At 65.7% G+C, this 22,197-nt stretch overlaps 1 protein-coding gene across 8 annotated transcripts; it reads left to right on the top strand.

The window, feature by feature from the left end:
* Positions 1 to 568: 568 nt before the first annotated feature.
* Positions 569 to 22,103, top strand: SCRIB (scribble planar cell polarity protein). Of its 8 annotated transcripts, XM_045049685.1 has the most exons (38): positions 750 to 852; positions 1,345 to 1,412; positions 2,087 to 2,204; positions 2,313 to 2,391; positions 2,485 to 2,574; positions 2,678 to 2,734; positions 2,833 to 2,896; positions 2,992 to 3,066; positions 3,135 to 3,279; positions 3,618 to 3,736; positions 3,958 to 4,157; positions 4,255 to 4,421; positions 4,504 to 4,631; positions 4,708 to 4,833; positions 5,603 to 5,770; positions 5,893 to 6,294; positions 6,940 to 7,002; positions 7,401 to 7,490; positions 8,000 to 8,077; positions 8,714 to 9,037; positions 9,506 to 9,586; positions 9,671 to 9,925; positions 10,462 to 10,572; positions 10,675 to 10,968; positions 11,059 to 11,247; positions 17,939 to 18,049; positions 18,153 to 18,200; positions 18,391 to 18,465; positions 19,365 to 19,433; positions 20,042 to 20,149; positions 20,237 to 20,396; positions 20,489 to 20,618; positions 20,720 to 20,905; positions 20,999 to 21,141; positions 21,227 to 21,264; positions 21,374 to 21,448; positions 21,631 to 21,682; positions 21,763 to 22,103. In XM_045049685.1, exons 3-38 carry the CDS (start codon positions 2,171 to 2,173, stop codon positions 21,897 to 21,899), a joined length of 4,671 nt encoding a protein of 1,556 aa, XP_044905620.1. In that variant the 5' UTR covers positions 750 to 852; positions 1,345 to 1,412; positions 2,087 to 2,170; the 3' UTR covers positions 21,900 to 22,103. The 8 variants fall into 8 exon arrangements, with proteins under 8 accessions (XP_023104507.1, XP_023104506.1, XP_023104508.1 ...); XM_023248739.2 differs by lacking the exon at positions 1,345 to 1,412 and having other exon boundaries at positions 569 to 852; positions 6,958 to 7,002; XM_023248738.2 differs by lacking the exon at positions 1,345 to 1,412 and having other exon boundaries at positions 569 to 852.
* Positions 22,104 to 22,197: the final 94 nt, after the last annotated feature.

Raw genomic sequence — 22,197 nt, 5'->3', positions numbered from 1 at the left:
AAGTGGAGCGCGGGCTCCGCTGGTCGCCTTGCCCCGAGGGAGCCCAGGTCCCGGTGGGAGGGGCGGCTGGCTGAGCAAGTGGTCGCGGGACCCAAAGGGCCCGGGCGGAACCTCCGGAAGCCTTCGGCCAGCGTCGCGGAGCTCGGTCCTTGTGCGGACTTCAAGTCCCATCGTGCTTCGCGCCCGGGCACGGGAGCTGAGCTTCCCGACAGGCTGTGCGCGGGACCGCTACGGGTTCTCGGAGGCGCCGACACCGCGGGGCCTTGTGGGGGTTGCAGTTCCCGGCGGCGATGGGCGGCGAGGGCGGGCCTCGGCTTCCCGGCGGGCTGCGCGGCGGCCGGCGGTTGTCGGCGGGGCAGTCCGGCGGGCAGCGGCGGCCGTTCCGGCTGCGGCACAGCGGCGGGCGAGCGGGCTGGGCGGGATGCGGGGCCGCCGCCGCCGTCTCCTGAGAGTCTGAGCGCCGGCCGGGCCGCGCGCCCCCCCCCAACCCCCTCCCCTCTCGGGCCGCCTCGGGCCGAGCGTTCCGAGCGCGGCCCGGGCCCAGCGCCGCTGCCGCCGCCGCCGCCGCCGCCCCGCCCCTCCCCCTCCCGGCCGGCCGGCCCGGCGCTCATGCGGACCGGGCCCCGCCCCCCGGCCGAGCCCGCCGCCCGAGCCCGCGCCTGAGCCCGCGCCGCGCGCCCGCCAGCCCGCACCATGCTCAAGTGCATCCCGCTGTGGCGCTGCAACCGGCACGTGGAGTCGGTGGACAAGCGGCACTGCTCGCTGCAGGCCGTGCCCGAGGAGATCTACCGCTACAGCCGCAGCCTGGAGGAGCTGCTCCTCGACGCCAACCAGCTGCGCGAGCTGCCCAAGGTGAGCGGCCGCCCGCACCTACCTGCCGCCCGGCCCGGCCCTGGGCACCGGTGGGCACCGGTCGGCGGGATCGGCCCCGCGGCGGCTCCCGCTCGCCCAGGGCTCGTCAGCAGGCGCTGGCCCCGGGCGGGGCACCGCAGCCTCCAGCTGGCCCTGCTGGTTCTTACCGGCCAACCCCACCCTCCTCACCCACCTCGGGTGCTGGCGCCAGGTGGCAGTGCTCCTCGGGTGCCTGCCTGGGGGTGACAGGGATAGCCACAGTCTAGGAGCGAAGGGAGCGCAAGCACGGGGGCGGTGGATGGGATGGAGCCCATGGAGGTGGGTAGGCGAACCTGGTCTGGCAGGTGAAGACTACTTTTTCACACTGCCCGGGAGGCGAGGAGCCCGGCGTTCTCCGACTGCTCTCCTCCTGGGGGCTGAGGCGGGGTAGGGGAGCTGTCCTCAAGGTCCTTGTCCCTGATAGGTCTGCCGCCTGTCTACCTCTCCTTGCAGTTGTGCGTCCCGGTCAGCTTGCTTTCCTTCTAAGGCTGCTCTGGAGAAGAGGTTACTAAAGGAAGCAGGTCATAAAAGGATTTCCTTTTTGGAGACCAGTTGCTAAGCGGCCCAGTGCTTGGGGCTGTGTGCCACAAAGGGTGTGGTGACCCTGTTCTGGGCTTGGATGGGAGGGCTCTGTCCCTCACCACCTCCGGGAGTCTTCGGTCCCCCTGTACACGAAACCACTGTACTTGGGGTACTTTGCTGATTTTGTCACTTTTCTTCGTGACTGCCCAGTCCTTGCCGCAGATCTGGGCCGGGTCGGTGGGGTGCAGCAGCAGAGCCAGCAGGGGCCCTGGAGGACTCGCCACTGGACGGGGGGGGGGAAGAGGGCTTTCAGGTTGCATGTTGGAGTCCTTAAGGGAGCACACAGGGTGAGGAATGGAGAATCACCCAGCTAGACGTGAGCGTACTCACCAGCCGAGACTTGGAACGCTTTGGAAAGAGAGCGGCAGGGAACGCATCTGAGTTGACAAGAAGGGACCAGGTCCCAAAAGGAACTTAGAAGCTTAGGGAGATGGGGGTGTGCGTTGTGTCCTTTTCCTGCTGTGGACTGAGGTGATGTGGCAGGACCCTGGGTTTCTGTGGGGCCTGCAGCAGGCAGGGGCCCATGGGATCTGTGAGCTGTGAATTCGTGTCTGCTCTTGGAGGGGCCCTCTGCTAGAGTCCAGGCACCCCTGACCCCACTCCCTGCCCACAGCCCTTCTTTCGTCTGCTGAACTTACGGAAGCTGGGCCTGAGTGACAACGAGATCCAGCGGTTGCCCCCCGAGGTGGCCAACTTTATGCAGCTGGTGGAGCTGGACGTGTCCCGGAACGGTGCGGGGCCCAGGGCAGGTCTGGGGTGGAGCCTAGGGGAGGCAGGGAGGACTCGGAGTCCTCAGAGACCATGGGTGTCCCTCCATGGCGATCCCTCTCCTACTACAGACATTCCGGAGATCCCCGAGAGCATCAAGTTCTGCAAGGCCCTGGAGATTGCAGATTTCAGTGGGAACCCTCTGTCTAGGTGGGTGATGGCCATGGCAGGGGTGGGGGGCAGTAGCGGGTGCGGGAGGTTACGCAGCCCTGTTCTGGACACCTTCCCCTTCCTCTGGCGCAGGCTCCCGGAAGGCTTCACTCAGCTGCGCAGCCTGGCTCACCTGGCCCTGAATGACGTGTCCCTGCAGGCGCTGCCCGGGGACGTGGGCAAGTGAGTGCCCTCCAGGGCAGGGGAACTCGGCTCAGCCCTGCCTCTCCACTTGTCCCCACCGTCTCTCTGTTTCCGTCACGCCCCACCTTGATCTCTCTTTCAGCCTCGCCAACCTGGTGACCCTGGAGCTCCGGGAGAACCTGCTCAAGTCTTTGCCTGCGTGAGTGGGCTCGGGTCCTCATCCGGTGCCTGCCTGGGCCGAGGCCCTCGGGGCTTTAGGCCGTGCAGTCGAGGCGACACCTGCTGTTTGTTCCGCAGGTCCCTGTCCTTCCTGGTCAAGCTGGAACAGCTGGATCTGGGAGGCAATGAGCTGGAAGTGCTGGTGCGGAGAGGGCGGGGCTGTCTCGGGCGAGGCAGGGCCGGGGACCTCAGGTTCCCGCTCTGACCCTGTCGTCCTGTCCCCATCCGTTTTCGCAGCCCGATACCCTGGGGGCTCTGCCCAATCTTCGAGAGCTGTGGCTGGACCGGAACCAGTTGTCCACACTGCCCCCGGTGAGTGAGGGTGCGGCGCCCCCTGGCCCGTGCTCAGCCGCTCCCTGACCCCCTGCGCCCACCTCCAGGAGCTCGGGAACCTGCGGCGCCTGGTGTGCCTGGACGTGTCGGAGAACCGGCTGGAGGAGCTGCCCTCTGAGCTCGGCGGGCTGCTGCTGCTCACGGACTTGCTGCTCTCCCAGAACCTGCTGCAACGGCTCCCTGATGGCATCGGTCAGCACCGGCCGGGGCACTGGGGGGGGGCGTGGCTGGCGGGGAACCCCGGCCTGGAGGAGGGCCCTTTCGGGGAGGGCTCTGACTCTACTTACCTGGACTCCGAGAGACGCCCCCGAGAAGGGGAATTAAGCCGGGGTGGGGATGGGCCCGGTGAGCGGGTGAGGGAGCCTGGCAGTTCAGCTCCGGGGCAGGGAGCTCAAAGGGCTGCAAGGGCAGGTGGGTTGGGTGACGGGGGCCGGGTCTGCAGCAGGACAGGGCTCCGAGCTGTGCCCCGCACGGGCAGCCGGGCGGGGCTTGCCCCGCGCAGCGGTGTCATCATGTCTCCCCGATACCAGGTCAGCTGAAACAGCTGTCCATCCTGAAGGTGGACCAGAACCGTCTGTGCGAGGTGACGGAGGCCATCGGTGACTGCGAGAACCTCTCGGAGCTGATCCTCACGGAGAACCTGCTGACGGTAGGCCCCGGCCCGGTGGGACCGGGGACACTGAGGCGGCGAGAGAGGAGCGCCGTGCGGCAGGCCCCAGGGGTCTGTTTGGATGGGAGGCTATGGCTGGAAGCGGTTCCCTGCGGGGGACAGGGAGCGGTGCCAGACCGAACCCCGCAGAAAGGTCCTCTTCTCCTTCCGGACCGGGGCGGTTTCCCACCAACCTGTGACCCTCCCTCGGCCCCGACCAGGCTCTGCCCCGCTCTCTGGGGAAGCTGACCAAGCTGACCAATCTCAACGCGGACCGCAACCGTCTGGAGGTGCTGCCGCCCGAGATCGGAGGCTGTGTGGCCCTCAGCGTCCTTTCCTTGAGGGACAACCGTCTGGCCGCCCTGCCGCCCGAGCTCGCCCACACGGCTGAGCTGCACGTGCTGGACGTGGCTGGAAACCGGTGAGCGCTCGCCCTGCCCGGCCCCCGCTGAGCCAGCCGAGCCTGCCGGCCCCCGCTGAACCTCCCGTGCCACCCGCCCCCCCCCCCCGGCCCCCAGGCTGCGGAGTCTGCCGTTTGCGCTCACCCACCTCAACCTCAAGGCCCTATGGCTGGCTGAGAACCAGGCACAGCCTATGCTCCGGTTCCAGACGGAGGACGACGCCCAGACCGGCGAAAAGGTTCTCACCTGCTACCTGCTGCCGCAGCAGCCCCCACCCAGCCTCGGTAGGTGACCGGCCACAGGGCCACGGGGCGGCTGTGTCTGAGGGGCAGGGCCGGGCATCCCCTTGACGACCGCGTCCTCCAGAGGAGCCGGGGCAGCGGAGCCCTTCGGAGAGCTGGAGCGACGCCCCGCTCGGTCGCGTCAGCGTCATCCAGTTTCTGGAGGTGCCCGCTTGTGGCGACGACGCCGAGGAAGCTGCTGCTGAGAAGCGGGTATGGTGGGGGCGCCCCGGGGGGGGAGGGGGCGCATCCTCCCCGCCCCCCCCCCTCACCCCCCTGTACACTGCAGGGCCTGCAACGTCGGGCCACGCCTCACCCCAGCGAGCTGAAGGTGATGAAGAGGGGTGTCGAGGAACGTCGGGGCGAAGCCTTGGCCTGCAGGCCCGAGTCTGGGCCACCCTCGCCTTTGGAGGAGGTGCCTATGGGAACCCGCCTGGCACAGAAGGGACCCTGGCCCCGGGTGTCTTGTCCATCACGGGTGTAGGGCTTTGGGTGCCTAGGGGTGGGTGCGGGGGCTGGGAGGAGATGAGCCCGAGGGGCAGGGGTCCAGGGCCAAGTCCGCCACGCTCTCCAGCGGAGCAGGGCCCCGTCACACAAGGGCCGCTGGCGCGAGTGCAGGGGGACGTGTGGTGTAGACGCGCCGGGTGGGAACCAGAGGCGGTGTAGGGGCGGAGAGCGAGGCGAGCGGGTCAGACCTGCCTCGGGTCCTCACACAGCCGGAAGGGGCACGACCTGCTTTGGCGTGGCACGCGGGGACCTGAGTCAGGTGGGCCCGGTGGTGCTCGTTTGGAGGTTCCTGGCGTTGGGGTCGGGGAAAGCTTGGGGACGCTTCGGGTGCAGCAGGGTATCTGAAGCCTGGAGGGACGTGGAGCCGGGCCACCCGCTCTGTGAAGCCGCCGTGGCTCGTGTGCGGAACCGTGCTCACGTCTGGGCGCCTGGCGGTTGTCGGTCTGGTGGTCTTCTGGAACCTGCCTGGTCCCCATCTTGTGTCTTGCGGGAAGACCCCCGAGGGGCTGCGCCACGGATCTGTGGCTTTGCACACCGTCTGTTCATCTTGATGGTGGCGTGGCTTCCCTGGGGGCTGGGACGGGCTCCGTCTACCCGTCAGGGGGTGAGCCCACCGAGGGCTCTGCAGTCGGGGCAGCAGAACGCCCAGGCCGACCAGCTGCCTGACCCTGCCGCAGGAGAAGAGGCTGAGCACCGAGTCTGGCCTGAGCAAGGACTCACAGCCGTCTGATGGCACGGCCTCCCAGGGTGACCCCGAGGGGCCGCTGACCGAGATGCAGGGGCCGAGCCAGCAGGAAGCCGGCCCGGGCACCCCAGAGGAGCCTGCGGAGGAGACTTACGAGGAGGTGAGGCCGGGCCTCTGCCCTGCGGAGGTCTGCAGCGGCGTGCTGCCCAGCGTCCGGGAGCCATGTCCGGGCAGGGGGCCCGTGCAGACCACGCCGCCGTCCTCACGCCCGGCTTCACGCAGCCCACAGTGCGCTTCGCAGAGGACACGCTGCTGCTGCCCCCGAGGGAAGACGGCGAGAGCGAGGAGGGGCAGCCGGAGGCGCCCTGGCCCCTGCCCGGTGGGAGACAGCGCCTTATCCGCAAGGACACGCCTCACTATAAGAAGCACTTCAAGATTTCCAAGCTGCCCCAGCCCGAGGCCGTCGTGGCCCTGCTGCAGGGAGCACAGCCGGACGGGGAGGGCCCGGCAGGGCCTGGGGGCTGGCACAACGGCCTCCACACAGCCTGGGCTCCTCGGGACGAAGAGGAAGGTGAGAAGGAAGAGGAGGAAGAGGAGGCGGAGGAGGAGGCTCCTCCGGACGAAGAGGAGGCTGAGAAGGAGGCGGCGGAGGAGGCGGCCCTGGTCTCCGCACCCTCCATCAAGGTGGGTCTCAGCTCACATACCCGGTCGACCCAGGCTCTGCTGGCCCCTGCAGGGTCTACACTGCTCCTCAGCGGGCCTCCATCCACACTGGTATCTCGGGGCATTCACGGCAGCTCTTGGCTCCTCCCCAAGGGCTGCTGACCGCGAGGTCTTCCTGGGCTGGGTTCGGACTTGGGTCCCGAGGCCCTGCCGGCCCCACTGTGGACCCACGCCCCAGTCCTCTCCCTGGCCCTCAGGGGGCTCTCGTGGGCCCGCACTAAGGTCCTGTCTGCTCCCTGGGGACACGTCAGCACCACAGCACTTCTGTGCATCTGACGCCAAGGTTGTGCGTGGAGAGCGGGTGTGATGCCGTGGCAGCTGAGGGGCCTAGGTGGCCATACTCTGGGACAGCCAGACACAGGCTCAGCCTGCCCTGGGGGCCCCCGACCCGCTGATCCCGCCCCATTTGTTGTTTTGGCGGTGGCAGTGGTAGCCCTGCGTCTGGAGCGGAGGGGACCGCGTGCCCCGGGAGACGGGCCGGTGCTCGGGCTGCGGGAGCTTGGTGTGGTCTTTCCTCTCTTTTCTGCTCTCTGCGGGGCCGGGTAAGGCGGTGGCAGGGCAGGGTCGGGGCTCACCTGCATGCCTTCGCTGGTCCCGTCCTAACAGGGGGTGTCGTTTGACCAGGCCAATAACCTGCTGATAGAGCCCGCACGCATTGAGGAGGAAGAGGTCTGTACCTGCTCTGTGCTCTGCTCTGTGCTCTTTGTCCCGGGCTGCTGGCCTTGCTTCCCGGGCTGTGAGCTCTCACGCCTCTTGCCCCCCTCCCCCGCGCCCCTGCCCCCACACGCCTGGGCAGATCCCGCCCACCTCCCTGATGCCGGGGCCAGCCAGCCCTCTGACCCAGACGGACAGAGATGGGTGCGGGCCTGGGGCAGGCAGCCGGTGTCAGCAGGGGTGCTGGGGCGTCCCCTGCCTTCCCAGCTGTGGGGACCCTGGAGCTTTGAGGCAGTATCTACGGGTGGGGGCAGGGCCTCGGGCACGGTCCAGGCTGTGCTCTGCTCTGTCAGTGCCCGTCGCCGTGCAGGCCCCCAGGCGGCCCTCGGACAGCCAGCCTGTTCTGTTTCCAGCTCACGCTCACCATCGTGCGGCAGACGGGGGGACTAGGTATCAGCATCGCTGGTGGCAGGGGTTCTACGCCCTACAAAGGGGATGACGAGGTGAGGACCTAGGGCCCACGAGGCCCCCTCTCCCTGCATCCCCGCATTTTTTCTGCGAGGTTTTTCGTGGTTTTGAAAGCTGTTCCACCGCGCTCTCCAACCTCACGGCGTGCTTTCTTCTGGTGCCTGCTCACCCTCAGGGACCCCTGGCCCCGGGTGCCCGGCCCTGATGGCTGACTGGGGACAGAGCCGGGCGGGTTAGTTGGAGGCAGTGCCGGGTGCCCACGCTCTCCTCAGCATCCCGCTTTCCCTCCGTGGGTCACCCCCGTTGGGTCTGGGATTGAAAACCGTCTCAAGAGATTGACCTGGGCCTTCTAGCTCCCTGACTCACAGGACTTCCGGCGGTGAGCCCAGCGCCCATGACTGCCCTGCGCCCTCGGGCATCTTTGCGAGCCTGGTGCAGGGTTTCCAGGCATTGCCCAGCTGCTCCCCCGACGGGACGGGACAGCATGGGACCCCTTCCGCGGCCTCCGTCCTGTCTCTCTGCTCAGCCTCTCCTTCTTCTCCAGGGTATATTCATCTCTCGAGTGTCAGAGGAGGGCCCTGCAGCCCGGGCGGGAGTCCGGGTGGGTGACAAGCTCCTCGAGGTGGGTCAGGCCCCCCCCCCCCCCCAGGCTACACACAGCCCTTGCTGTCAGGGAGGGAATCCGGGTGGTGCAGGGCACTGGCCGTGCCGGGGGTGGAGGCTGGTCGGGGAGGTGGTCACACCTCTGGCAGGCTGGGTCACTGGCTTGGTTTCCTGCTCCCGAGCCTGGGCAGGGGCATCCGGGAGCTCTTGGGGGACACACCGGGGCAAGGTCTGAGGGCAACGTGCCCTTTCTGCAGGGCCCAGAAGGGGCCGGGAACGGAGGCTATGGGCCAGGCTGGTGTTCGCCCAGGCAGGGCTGAGACCACGCTGCAGCTCTCTGTGGAGGAGTGTGTGCCGTGGCCAGTACGGCAGGGAGAGCGGAGGAGAGGGAGCCCGACCAGGCTGGGGTCAGGGAGGAGGGATGGCGTCAGACACCTGGCGACCCCGGGCGTCTTCAGTCGGGCCGCTGGGCTGAGGGACGGGTGCGGGCCAGCAGGAAGGACACCCTCGTGTCCGTCAGCCGACCCGCGGCCTCACCCCGGGTTTGTGCGAGTCGCGGGGCTGGCCCTTTCTCCCGTCTCCCGTCTGTGGAGGGAGCGTGTGCAGGGTCTCCCCGCGGCCGTGGCCCTGGCCTGACCGGTGTCCCGCCCCGCAGGTGAACGGCGTGGCCTTGCACGGTGCCGAGCACCACCAGGCCGTGGAGGCGCTGCGGGGGGCCGGCAGCACTGTGCAGATGCGGCTGTGGCGGGAGCGCATGGTGGAACCGGAGAACGCGGTCACCGTCACGCCCCTGCGACCGGAGGACGACTACAGCCCTCGGGAATGGCGGGGAGCTGCCCTGCGCCTGCCCTTGCTCCAGCCGGACCCCGCCGGGCCCCTCCGCCAGCGCCACGTGGCCTGCCTTGTGCGCAGCGAGAAGGGGCTGGGCTTCAGCATCGCCGGCGGGAAAGGCTCCACGCCTTACCGGGCCGGGGATGGGGTGAGGCGGGTGATGGGGTGAGGCGGGGGCCGGGGATGGGGTGAGGCGGGTGATGGGGTGAGGCGGGGGCCGGGGATGGGGTGAGGCAGGGGCCGGGGATGGGGTGAGGCGGGGGCCGGGAATGGGGTGAGACGGGTGATGGGGTGAGGCGGGGGCCGGGGATGGGGTGAGGCGGGGGCCGGGGATGGGGTGAGACGGGTGATGGGGTGAGGCGGGGGCCGGGGATGGGGTGAGGCGGGGGCCGGGGATGGGGTGAGACGGGTGATGGGGTGAGGCGGGGGCCGGGGATGGGGTGAGGCGGGGGCCGGGGATGGGGTGAGACGGGTGATGGGGTGAGGCGGGGGCCGGGGATGGGGTGAGGCGGGGGCCGGGGATGGGGTGAGGCGGGGGCCGGGGATGGGGTGAGGCGGGGCCAGAGTTCGGGGCCGGGGTCGTGCGCGTGCCGCTCAGCTCTCCTTTCCCCTGCAGGGCATCTTCATTTCCCGCATCGCAGAGGGGGGCGCTGCCCACCGGGCGGGTACTCTGCAGGTCGGCGACCGAGTCCTCTCGGTGAGTGGGCGTCGTGGGGCCGGCTGACCGCCACATCTGCTCCACCCACCTCCCAGGGCTCCCTGACGGGCCTCGCTCTTGCAGATCAACGGGGTGGACATGACCGAAGCCAGGCACGACCACGCCGTCTCTCTGCTGACCGCCGCTTCCCCCACCATCGCCCTGCTGCTGGAGCGTGGGGCCGGAGGGCCCCTTCCCCCCAGCCCTCCGCCACCCCCCCCCACACCTCCCAGTGTGGCCAGCACCGCCGTGGCCGCTGCCACCCCTGGGGAGTCTGGGCCGCTGCGGCTGGCCCCCAGCCTACCGGCTGCCACCTTGGAGGGGCCATACCCAGTGGAGGTAAGACCGTGGCCCTCTCCCTGCGTGTCCCTTGCTCCCCTCCACGTCCAGAGGGTTCACACCGGGTGGGAGGAGCGCCCCGCCCTCTCCGTTCTGGTGCCAGGCCGCTGGGCATTCGTTTCTTTTTTTCATTTTCTATTTAAAAACAAATTTTTTTTGGTGCTTATTCTTGAGAGGGACAGAGCGTGAGCAGGGGAGGGGCAGAGAGAGGGAGACATAGAATCCGAAACAGGCTCCAGGCTCTGAGCTGTCTAACTCGGTGCTCGAACTCAAAAACCGTGAGATCATGACCTGACAGAAGTGGAAAGCTCAACTGACTGCGCCACCCAGGCGCCCCTGGGCCTTCGTTTCTTGGCCACCTCCCCACGCGGTCTTTTTGTCAGTCCTGACGTGGCGGGGCCACCGCCCAGCGTCCCTGACAACCTGTCTGCGTGCAGCCACCCTGGGCCCGTACACCCTCTGGGTTGGAGAAGCATCCCTTTGCTGCTCCAACAGGCTCATTCCAACCAGCTCCTCACGCCCTTGGGTATCCCCAGGAGATCTGCCTGCCGAGAGCCGGGGGCCCACTGGGGCTCAGCATCGTCGGGGGCTCTGATCACTCCAGCCACCCGTTTGGTATCCAGGAGCCTGGCGTATTCATCTCCAAGGTAGAGTGGGCCCCGCGTGTGTCTCTGCTAGGAGGGCCCGGCCCAGGCAGGGGGCAGCAAGGCCTGCAGCCCACCGGACCTCACCCCTTCCCCCACTGACAGGTGCTCCCACGGGGCCTGGCCGCACGCAGCGGCCTCCGGGTTGGGGACCGCATCCTGGCAGTGAACGGGCAGGACATTCGGGAGGCCACGCACCAGGAGGCGGTCAGTGCCCTGCTTCGGCCCTGCCTGGAGCTGGTCTTGCTTGTGAGGAGGGACCCGCCACCCCCGGGCATGCGGGAACTCTGTATCCAGAAAGCTCCCGGCGAGAAGCTGGGCATCAGCATCCGAGGGGGCGCCAAGGGCCACGCGGGGAACCCCTGTGACCCCACAGACGAGGGCATCTTCATTTCCAAGGTGAGGGCCCCTCCTCGGCCGGCCCCGCCCCACTGGGTTCCTCGGGGAAGAGGAACCATCGTAGACCTCGAGGTCCGGGTCTCTCTGCAGGTGAGCCCCACGGGAGCAGCGGGGCGTGACGGCCGGCTGCGGGTGGGGCTGCGGCTGCTGGAGGTGAACCAGCAGAGCTTGCTGGGCCTGACACACGGCGAGGCCGTGCGGCTGCTGCGCGGCGTGGGCGACACCCTCACCGTGCTCGTCTGTGACGGCTTCGACACCGACGCTGCCGCCCCTGCCGAGGTCAGTGCCCACCCCCATCGGCGCCCTGCCACGAGGACGGGGTCCTGTTTGCGGCGCAGCCTAGACGTGCGAGGAGTGAGCCTGTGTGGGCTGGGAAAGCTGGTCTTTCCATCTCTAGGCCTGGGGAAGCCCTCGGCCACTGTGAGTCCACGTGGGAGGGGGCCGCGGTCCTGGGTGGGACAGGGCGTGTGAACTGACGGCACGATTGGGCCCTAGAAGAAGCCGGGTGCCTCCGGGTGGGCGGCATCTGCAGGGCAGGGCCACGAGCCGCGACGGCATGGCTTTGAGCCACGCACGCAGCGAAGTTGGGGCCCCTCGGGACTCTGCCTGCAGACACGTGTGGGGACCCCTCAGGGGACCTTGCTTCCCAGGACCTACCTCAGAGCGGAAGCCACGTGGGGCGTGTGCGGGGCCCTCGGTCTGAACGAGTCTGGCCTCTGAGCCCGGCTTCCCCTCTGCTCTGGAGGGTCCCCTGTCTCACCCTCTCCCACCTTCTCCACTGCTGTCCCCGGGGCCCCCAGGCAAAAGGTGACGCGGCTGTGCCTGCGCCCCAAACGGGCCTCTGAGGACCCTACGCCACAGTGGCTGCCTACTCGGCCTGGGGATGGGGCAGCCCCCTCAGACCGGCCGTCTGCAGCGCATCCTGGGGACGGTGGCTCCCTGCCACCCTGTCCCTGCACTGCCAGTGGGGGCTCATCCCTGGTTCTGTGTATCGTCTGCTGCGTGGAAGGGAGGCTGTGCTCACGCTCTGCACTCCAGGCCAGGCCGGATGCCCCGTGCCCACACCTCCCTTTGCCTTCACGGGAACCCCGGTGGTGGCTTCTGGGAGGGGTTTCTCTTAGGACTTGAGGTCTAGACCGGGTGGTCCCAGAGAAGGCTTTACCTTTTGTGCGTTTCCCGTGTGTGTTTAGAAAAGTTTACAAGTTTGCTGACTTGAAAGCCTTTTAGTTGAAGAGAAAACAACAGCTACGTGGTGAGGGGCTCGAACCCCAGAGGGAGTGGGGCTGGCGTGTCCCCGAGTTACAGGGGTGCCCACACTTGGCTTTGCCGTCCAGGCACGTGGTTCTGCTGGTAGCCCTTTCACGTGGCTGTGCCTAGTGGTCCCTCCACGGGTCGCCACGTCTGCGCCTTCCTCCAGCATGCTGGCCAGCAGGCTCGGGAGCCCGTCTCTGTGCTTTGGGGGCGTTTGTGCGGGAAGGAGGCCTGGGGGCACTCGGACCTTCGGTCTGTCCTCGCAGACCGACCTTTGCTCTTTCGTGTTTTGAGCGTCAGCTTTTTGTTATGTGGGACGCGATTGTTTTTATCGCTTTTGCTTTTTAAGAGTGATTTCTTTGAGGTTTTAGAAACCTAAGTTCTTTGTTAATTAAGTTTTCTGATCTTTCCTTTGTGTCTTTGGATTTTGGGTTTTGCTTAGAAAAATCTTCCTTGCTTCAAAGAATTGTCAGAATGTCGCTGTGTGTTTCTTGCTTGTACTAATGTAACTTTTTAAAGACAGAGCTCTGCAGTCCCCCTGGATTGTTTTCCGAGTGGGCGATGCGTCATCTCAGGAGTGGGGACTGCTCACCTGTCGCTCCCCACGGGTCTGGGGACCTGGGGCCATCTTTGTGAGAGTTCAGTGTGTCCAGAGCTGCTGCACGTGGTCCTAAACACGGTCACTTTCTGGTGCCCTTGGATCCCTGATTGGTCACGTCACCTTTTGCTTCTCCTTTAGAAAAGCTTCAGTCTGTTTCTCTGTGTTTTCTGTTCCAAACAAGCCCGTCAAGTTCTGTAACAAAAGTTGATTAGGACTCGAGAATTAGCCTTGATCTCGGGAGTTCTTCTACCGCGAGAATGTGTTTTTTCCAAGCCCACACGTGGACCGCTCTGCTTTTGCTTACTGTTCTCTGCGTGGAGGTCCTGCATCCTGAGCGGTGTATGCGGGTCTCGCTTTCCTGGGCAGGCCCCTCTGGTCCGCTCTGGTGGCCTTGCCCCCGTGCCAGCAGTGGGAAGTGGACTGCACACACTTCTGTGTGCCCCAGGGCATGGGGCAGGGCCCTCAGAATGCTCTCCTCGCTGCCCCCCCCCCCCTCCGCCAGTGTCGTACCCCAGGCTCATGTGAGAGCCCGTCTGAGCCCCGTAGGGTCCGGGCTTGCCGAGTGTCCCCTGAACCCTTTCGGGTCCTGAAAACCAGTCTCAGCGCCAGCTGGTGCACTGGCCGCCTTCCTCCCGAGCGCCCCTGGCAGCTCGTTAGAGGCGGGGCTCATGAGAACTTGCTGGAGCCGGCTCCACCGGCGAGGCCAGTGCTCCCTCTGTCCCAGCGCAACCCGGGCCACAGCCCTTCCTTACTGCGGAGCCTTGGGCAGGCGCTGGCTTCCCGGCCTCGGTGTCCTCGCCTGTGTAGTGTAGCGTCCGCTTCCAGGGAGGATCGGGCGGCGGGAACGGCACGGCACACGCCCACCGTCCCGTCCACACGGACGGCCACCTGGCTCCTTCATCCCACCCTCTGCGCCCACGGCCCTTCCCCTGTGCGGTCGCGTCCCTTCCTAACGGAGCAGCTGTTATCTGGCCCTCCGGCTCACGTTTGCCGGCGTGTCTCTCACTGGCTTTCCCAGGGGCCAGCGTTCGGGCTTTGGCCGCGGGTACCTTCCCTTCCCGGCGCTCCCTTAGTCTCTGCCGTGAGGGAGGGCTCCCCCCACACGCCTCCGTGTGTCTCTAGGAAGAGAGCCCCTCCCGGCCGCGGGGCCCGAGACAAGGCGCTGCCCGGGACAGGCAAGACCGCACGCGGGGTCCCTCCCGCTGTCCCCACGGGGTTTTAAATAACAAGCTGGGGCCTTGGAAAGCTTCGAGGGTGGCAACCGAACCCTTTTTTGGTTTTGTTCTTAGCGTTACTGTGCATTCACAGGTCTGTGTGTTCTTGATGTCTTTGAACCCATGGTGTTTTGCACTCACACCGTCCCCTCATTGGACATGTGGCTTCTGTTTAGTGTGGCACCTGTCATTCGATAGCTTCCTTGCACTCCTGAGTGACCAGGTATTTCCTCCCCCGGCCCTGGAATCGGCCATTTCTGAGAGGACCCTGGCACCTCTCAGCCACGAGTGGCGCTTCGGCACCACCACCCCCCACCGCCCCGCCCCGTACTGGCCTGTGGCACTCATGGCGCTGGGCTCATTGCTTCCCAGCCTCTGCAGCACGTGCGGCCCAGGATGTGGATGTTTCTAGAAAGAGGAAAGCCATGAGTTTGTACGGTTCTTCATTTTTTTATGTAGGCTCCACACCGAACATGGGGCTTGAACTCGTGACCCTGAGATCGAGAGTCACATGTTCCATTGATTAGTCAGCCAGGTGTCACTGTACTGTTTTTTGTTTTTGTTTTTTTGACGTTTACTTACTTATTTTGAGATAGAGAGCAAGTATAGGGGAGGGACAGAGAGAGAGAATCCCAAGCAGGCTCTGCACTGTCAGCACAGAGCCCAACATGGGGCTCGAACCCACAAACCATAAGATCCTGCTCTGAGCCGAAACCAAGAATCAGATGCCTAACTGAGCCACCCAGGCGTCCCACTGTACTGTTATTTTTGAAACATAATTAAATTTGCAGGGTTTTTACTTCTGATTTTATATTTGTGTCTCTTTTCTATCAAAACTTTAAGTCTTGTTATTATGTTCAATAGTTCTGAAGCTGTTAATACCAAGGTCGTTGAGAGCAAGTTAAGATTTCCCCGAGTTCTTTTTTTTTTTATTTTTTTTATTTTTAAAAAAAAATTTTTTTTTTCAACGTTTATTTATTTTTGGGACAGAGAGAGACAGAGCATGAATGGGGGAGGGGCAGAGAGAGAGGGAGACACAGAATCGGAAACAGGCTCCAGGCTCTGAGCCGTCAGCCCAGAGCCTGACGCGGGGCTTGAACTCACGGACCGCGAGATCGTGACCTGGCTGAAGTCGGACGCTTAACCGACTGCGCCACCCAGGCGCCCCTTCCCCGAGTTCTTAAGATTTATGGGGCGCCTGAGTGGCTCAGTTGGTTGAGCGTCCGACTTCGGCTCAGGTCACGATCTTGCGGTCTGTGATTTCCAGCCCTGCATCGGGCTCTGTGCTGACAGCTCAGAGCCTGGAGCGTGTTTGGATTCTGTGTCTCTCTCCCTCTCTGCCCCTTCCCTGCTCATGCTCTGTCTCTCTCTCTCTGTCAAAAGTAAATTTAAAAAAAAAAAAAAAAAAAAAAAAAAGATTTACTTACTAGGGTGTATGATCCCAATACTGTGTTCTAAGTGACTTGGAATAACTCGTCGTGTTGTTATGCTGCCAGCCTGGTAGGCAGCTGGGCTTTCTCCTTCTCAGTTTTTCGGGATGGTTTTAAACCGCTCTTTTGTGCTAGTGTGAGTCTTTACGTGGTCCCAAAGCCAAAACTACAAACAGCACTTTGAGGAGTCGGACTTCTGTCCCTGCAGGCCACCAGGTGTGTCAGTGTGGGGTCAGTCTGCCATGATTTCTTTTTGCAAAATATGAGCAAATACATAAAATGATTTTAAATTTGGAAAAAAGCGAGAACAGGCCACAGAATCTCTCGCTCAGAGGCCATGTGTGCGCCTCCCCAACGGTCCCCGGCGTCTCTCGTCGCAGAGGGCTCAGTGCGGGAGTGCACGGGTGGGAGCCTGGTGGCCACGTCTCTGCAGTCTCCCCGACCCTGACCTTGTGCACCATGGCCCGTGGCCGCTCCCCGCAGGCTGACCCCTGTCCCCCCAGAGCCTCCTGGCAGGGTGCACAGATAGATGGCGGTCTAGCCCGTCACCCGCGGTCTCCACAGTGCTGTCTGCAGGTGTCCTCACTGCAAATGACTCTTTTCCCTTTGAAATCAGTATCGTGTGGGGGGACGTTGAGAGTGTCTGAATGTCCGTCACTCGTCCCGTGTCCGCCGCCAACTCTAGCGCCTGCAGGGATCTCTGGCGTCAGTGTCACGGTCGTTGTCAGTGATGACATTCTGAACTTGCTCCTCCCGCGTTTGTCGGTCGGCCTTGTGCTGCCAGGAGGGGCTCCCCTTCTCTACAGTTAGATACTCCCCCGCCTGCCCCGATCGCAGACTCACTGGCCTCCACGTTGTTTCGCGGGTGATGGTTTGTCGCCATGGCCGCTGCTTTCATGCTCCAGTAGCCCTGGACTTGGCCGATGGAAGGGGCTCCCCGCCAGCCCCTCTAACCTGGCCCACGATCCTTTGAGCAACCTAGTTTCCGGCACAACGGGTCACTCTGGGCTCATCTCCTGTCCTCCCGCCCGACTCTGCGGCACATTTCTCCAAAGAGTGCTCGTTCCTTTTAGTGGAAGGTGGTATTTAGAAGCCAAGATCTGGACCCCAGGTGTGCTCGTGGCCTCAGCGCCTCTCGGCGGACGGGCTCTTCCATGAGTGGGTGCGTGTTGACGTTTGTGTCTCTGACTGTGGAAAAGCAGGAGTTCACGTCGTCATCCACCATCCCAGTGGCCTCCCAGGCCGGCCCCTCCCTGTGTACGTGGCCTCCTCTGCCACGACGGACCCGGCCGCCTTGCCGCTTGTGCTTTCCGCTCAGTCCCCTTACACGACTGTGCTCCCTGGTCTGAGGGCCCCGCTTCTCTCAGGCCCGCCTGCGGCCGTGTTCCAGAAGTTGAGAAGGTGGGCTCCTTAGCGTCTGTTACATCTTCCACTGTTGTCAGAATCTCAGTCCCAGTTGGGGGTCTCCCGCTGCAGGGTTTCTGTCGAGCCCGCGTTCCTAGCAGACTCCCCTCTCCCCCTCTCGCCTCTTGCCTGTCCGGCGCCCAGTTCGTGTTGTCATACCTGCCTCATGGATGGCTCCGTTCGTCATGACAGCGTCCCTGTCTGTCCACTGTTTCCATCCTTGAGCCCCTCTTCTCTGCTGTGGGCACCCCCTGTCCTCGCTCTCCATGTGGCTGGCGCCTCTCTGCCCTCCCCTCGCTCACCGCTTCACTCCGGCTTTCTGAGTGTCGGCCGCAGCCTCGGATAGGTGTTTTGGCCCACACCGACAGCCGCCCCCGTCAGCGGGAGCCGTTCACACCGAGGGGAGTCTCTGTGCCTCCTGTGCCGCCCCTCCGGTTCCTGCTGCTGCTCACGGCTGAGTTCCCCCTCTTGTCTCTCGTGGGGTTGGAGTGAGCCCTTCCCGTGTTTCCGCCCACCTGTGTTCACCCTCAGGGCTCACGGTTAAAGCACAGTTTGGGGACAGACCGTACGCTCTTACCCTCCTTCCTCCCACTGCTCTGCCGGCCGGTACCCGGCAGAAGAAGGTGCCCGCCCCCCTTACCACCCCGAGCTGCCGGGCTTCCTCCTGCGTTGTGTCCTTTGTTTCAGAATGCTTTCTGGGCGCTCGCGCTGCAGATTCCAGAAGCAGCCTGTGAGTCGGAAGAGGCTTTGTGCCGCCAGGCACCCCTGCCCGGTGCCCCCCATCCCCACCCCATCTCGGTGTTGTCACCTGCTTCCCGGGCTGAGTGTACACGGTCAGCCTCCCCTGCCTCCTGCCACGTGTCAGAATGGCCTCTGGTGCTCGTGATGTGCATCCATGTTCTGAGGCAGATGCAGTGACGGCACAACGTCCGGGGTGCCGGCGGTACCCGGTCACGGATCTGCCCACCCCAGAGGCCGCCTCAGCTGTATGGGTCGCTGGCAGGTTCAGCCTACCTGCGGAGGGGACCCCGAGACCGGGGGTCCCGCCCTTAGCCCACGTCTCTCCTTAGGTGTCCCCGGGTGTCATTGCCAACCCCTTCGCGGCAGGAATCGGCCGCCGGAACAGCCTGGAGAGCATCTCCTCCGTCGACCGGGAGCTGAGCCCCGAGGGCTCTGGCAAGGTCAGAACCACCTGCAGTTCAGCCCCAGGGGGCGGGGTGGGGGGAGGGGTGGGCGCGGAGCCTGAGGCCGGTGGTCCCTGACTAGTGCCTTCTCTGCTCATAGGAGAAGGAGCTACCAGGACAGACCCCACAGTGGGGACTGGAAGCTGTGGTGAGTGTCCAGGTGTCCCTGCCCTGTACGCTAGGCTTCCCTTCACACTCGGGCCTGGGGCGCCGCAGGGTGCCAGGGTGGACAGTAGGCAGCGGCCCAGATGCCCACCAGGCCCTCCCTTCCCCTGGCGGTGACCTGTCCCACACTCAGGTAGCAGACACGGCCTTTCACACCACTGTCTGCTCCCCAGGGTCGGGGCCCGGAGGGCCTGAAGCTGGACCACCGCACCCTGGCCGCCACGCCCGGCGCTGGCAGCACGCAGAGGGTCAGTGTCCAGGGCTGTGAGAGGGCCCACTCTCTCGTCTGCCCTCTAGGCTCTGACCCACCCCTGCCTTAGCCCCCCTCCTCCCCCAAGACCCCAGGGACCAGGCAGGGCCCACGGGGGCACCTGAGGCAGAGGCACGCGGGGCTTGGGGGCCGAATCCCAGGAAGCCCCCTCCCCTCAGACCCACCGGAGGAGAGCCTGAGCCTGGCCTGAGGGCTGGGGAGGGGCGGGCAGAGGCAGCTGGAGGCCTCCAGAGCCATTGAGGAGGACAGCTTTGAGCAGCCGTGATGAAGGCCGGGCCGGAGGAAAGTGGCCCGCTGCTGACAGCTGTGCTGGACTGGACAGACGTCGGGTCCTCAGCCCTCCCCCACAAAATGGGAGCAGCCCTCCCAGCGGCTGCCCGAGGCACCAACACGACCGAGAACGGTGGGGAGTCGTGCTGGGGGGCATCTCGGAGGCTTTGGTTGTAGACCTTCCCTCAACTGTGAACAGCTGAGAGCGGGAACCCCACGGCAGGGGTGGGGCCCGTGTCCTCTGACCAGGAGGACTATGCCACGGGGTGGCAGGCGAGGGTCTGGGCCTCCCTGGCTCACGCCCCTTCAGAGAACACGGGGAGGGGAGCTGGGGACGCTGCCCACAGAACAGCTGCCTCGCTATGGTCAGAGCCTCCTTCCTGTTCCCCTGGCATTGTGGGGTGCAGTAGGGGATCCTGGGGGGCTCCAGGCTGTGGCCTTTGGGGGGGGGACCCTTCACACTGGCCAAACAGGTGTTTATGTCCACCTGGGGGTGCCCCCTGGACTGGGGTCAGGTCAGGAGCCGAAGACCAGCTTCTGCCAAGCGCCCCACCCCCTGCGAGGCCCCACCCCTGCCTGACCCTCACTCCAGCCTGACGCCTGCAGGTCCTGTCTGGAACAGCCGGAGGGAAGATGGCTGAGGCTCCCTGCTCCCCCTCCCCCAGCTGCCAGCAGGTGAGTGCCTAGTGGGTGAGGGGCGGAGGGGACAGCACCTCCCCCCAGCTGCCACTCGGACTGTGAGGGCACAGCCTGCCGGCACCTCCCTGGCCAGAGGTGGTTGGTGGTGTGGGTGAGGGCTCGCCGGGGCCCCCGGGGTCAGAGCTGCCTCACCTCTGCCTGTCCTCTTGTCTGTGAGGCCCTGGGGGCCAGCCTGGCCCTACTCAGGCTCTCTGGGTTGGCTGCATGAGAGGGCAGCGGGGGTGGGCACTGGCAATGCCAACTCAGAGGCCAGCTCCCGGCCTCTGCCCCTGCCCAGTAGACGGCAGACAGGTAAGTGTCGGCCCCGTGCCCCTGGGTACCCAACGTGACCACTCACCTTGGCTCCGTGTCTCTTTCCTGCACCAACTCCCCCCCCCCCCCTTACCTGAACCCCGATCCCTCCCTCTGCTGACAAAAGCGGCTGAGGCCTGGCCAGGGGACTCTGTGGCCCCCAGGGATAGAGGTGATCCCCGTTTTGTGAGCGCTCTGACCTCCAGTGTGCGGGCGTCTCGGGCAGCTGGTGGGGACAGCTGGTGGCTGATGATGGCTGTCTCTGCACGACTCACGTGCGCCCCACCCCTCAGCTCCCCTCCCCGCCCTCCCCCGACGCACTGCCCACCAACGTGAAGCAGGCCTACAGGACCTTTGCCGCCGTGCCCGGCCCACACCCGCCGCAGGACACCCCCGCCCAGGTACACGGTGGGCGGCCCGCCCTTCCTCTGCATGTGCTTGCGGGGCGCGTGCCGGAGGGGCCGGGCCTCAGGACCCACTCTCCCCAGTCCCCCACACCTGGGCCCGCGGCCTCCCCGGAGCAGCTCTCTTTCCGCGAGCGGCAAAAGTACTTTGAACTGGAGGTGCGGCTGCCCCAAGCCGAGGGGCCCCCCAAGCGCGTGTCCCTGGTGGGTGCCGACGATCTGCGCAAGATGCAGGAGGAGGAAGGTGAGCGGCCGGATGGGCAGCGGGGAGGGCTGGGGCCAGGCCAGGGCCTGACCTGTCGCCCCCCCCCCCCCGTGCCCCCTTCACCCCCCCAGCCCGCAAGCTGCAGCAGAAGAGGGCGCAGATGATGCGGGAGGCAGAGGGCACCGGGCCCCCCCTGGACCTGGATGGGGAGCCCCCCGATGAGCCAGAGGAGCTGCCGCCCCCGACCGGCCCCACCACAGGGTGAGGGGGCAGCACCCAGCGTCTCCCCGGGTGCCCCTGTACCCCCAGCACTCCACCCACCCGGCCCTCCTGTACCATCTCCTTCCCATCTCCTGTCCCAGGCTCGGACCCTCGTCCCCCCCGCCTCCGGGAGGCAGCGCCCCGGTGCGCACAGCCAAAGCGGAGCGGCGCCATCAGGAGCGACTCCGTGTCCAGAGCCCCGAGTTGCCTGCGCCCGATCGGGCTCTGTCCCCTGCCGAGCGCCGTGCCCTGGAGGCCGAGAAGCGCGCACTGTGGCGGGCGGCCAGGTGAGGCCCCTGCGGCCCAGCGAGGCCTCCCCTGCCCCCGCTGCCTGCGGCCACCGCACCGCCTGCCCAGCCCCGCCTCCCGTTTGCTCTCAGGATGAAGTCCCTGGAACAGGATGCCCTCCGTGCACAGATGGTCCTCAGCAAGTCCCAGGAGGGCCGAGGCAGGCGTGGGCCCCTGGAGCGGCTGGCGGAGGCCCCCTCACCGGCGCCCACCCCGTCACCCACCCCGTTGGAAGGTCTGTGTCCCGGTAGGGGAGGCGGCGGGCCTGCCCTGCAGCCCACACCTCCCCCAACACCCACTTCTTGTCCCCCCCCCCCCAGACCTCGGCCCCCAGACCAGCACCTCTCCTGGACGCCTGGTGAGGAGTCAGCAGTCGATGCCTGTCCCGTACCCCCCTCCCCAGACTCTGCCTCTCCCCTCACCCTTTTCACGCTCTCTGCCTTTCTCCCTCACGCTGTCCTTTCAAGGCCTTGTCTGGGAGGAAGTTTGACTACAGGGTGTTTGCAGCCCTCCCTTCTTCCAGACCTGTCTATGACCTGCAGGTACAGGCCCTTCCGCGGGACAGCCGCATGGGCTCCTGCCGCCTTTGCACCAGGCCTGTCCCGCCCTCTCTGCCTGTCTCCAGTCCTGTTCCGTGGGCGCGGGGACCCCCACCCCGGCTCTCAGGGGTGGTTGCAGGCAGCCCCTGGCTGCAGTCCTGACCCAACCCTTCTCCCCATCACAGTCCCCAGATTTTGCTGAGGAGCTGAGGTCCTTGGAACCGTCTCCTGGCCCTGGTAAGTGACAGGTGAGGCCCGGGGGTGCCCCCAGGCCACCCCACCCCCTGTCGGCTCACTGCCCTGCCTCTGCCCACCAGGCCTGCAGGAGGAGGACGGAGAGGTGGCCGTGGTGCTCCTGGGCAGGCCCTCGCCTGGCCCCGAGGAAGTGACGCTGTGCAGCAGCCGCCGCCCGATCCGGCCAGGGCGCCGCGGCCTGGGCCCAGTGCCCTCCTAGAGGTCCTGGGTACCTCCCCTGACTCGGGCGGGGGCCCTGCCCACAGCACCACCGCCCCCGCCCCGAGTCTTTTAACCTGGGTGTTAGCATTTTAAAGAGGCCCCTCCCCAGTTGGGACCTGTTGGCAAGACTGTAACTAGTGACGTTTGTACAACCAAAGACTCTATTTTGTGGTTTAAGAAGAATAAAGTTGACTACGTTTTACCTCCTGTCTGCCTGCCCACACCCCAGGCTGGGGTTCACGGTGGTTGGGCTGGGGGGGGGGGGCCGGAAACAACCCTGAACCCCCAGGCCCTCC

This window comes from Felis catus, chromosome F2, assembly GCF_018350175.1.
Source record: "Felis catus isolate Fca126 chromosome F2, F.catus_Fca126_mat1.0, whole genome shotgun sequence".
NCBI lineage: Eukaryota > Metazoa > Chordata > Mammalia > Carnivora > Felidae > Felis > Felis catus.
The sequence above is the reverse complement of the archived record's forward strand: the minus strand, read 5'-3'. Positions and strand labels throughout refer to the sequence as shown.

Bases quoted from the DNA above. Each gene is read 5' to 3' on its own strand.
- SCRIB (XM_023248738.2), top strand. From the start codon at position 694: ATGCTCAAGTGCATCCCGCTGTGGCGCTGCAACCGGCACGTGGAGTCG. The intron at 4,834-5,602 runs GTGCCTATGGGA...ACCCTGCCGCAG, and splicing joins CACCCTCGCCTTTGGAGGAG to GAGAAGAGGCTGAGCACCGA. The intron at 8,078-8,713 runs GTGGGTCAGGCC...CCCGCCCCGCAG, and splicing joins TGGGTGACAAGCTCCTCGAG to GTGAACGGCGTGGCCTTGCA.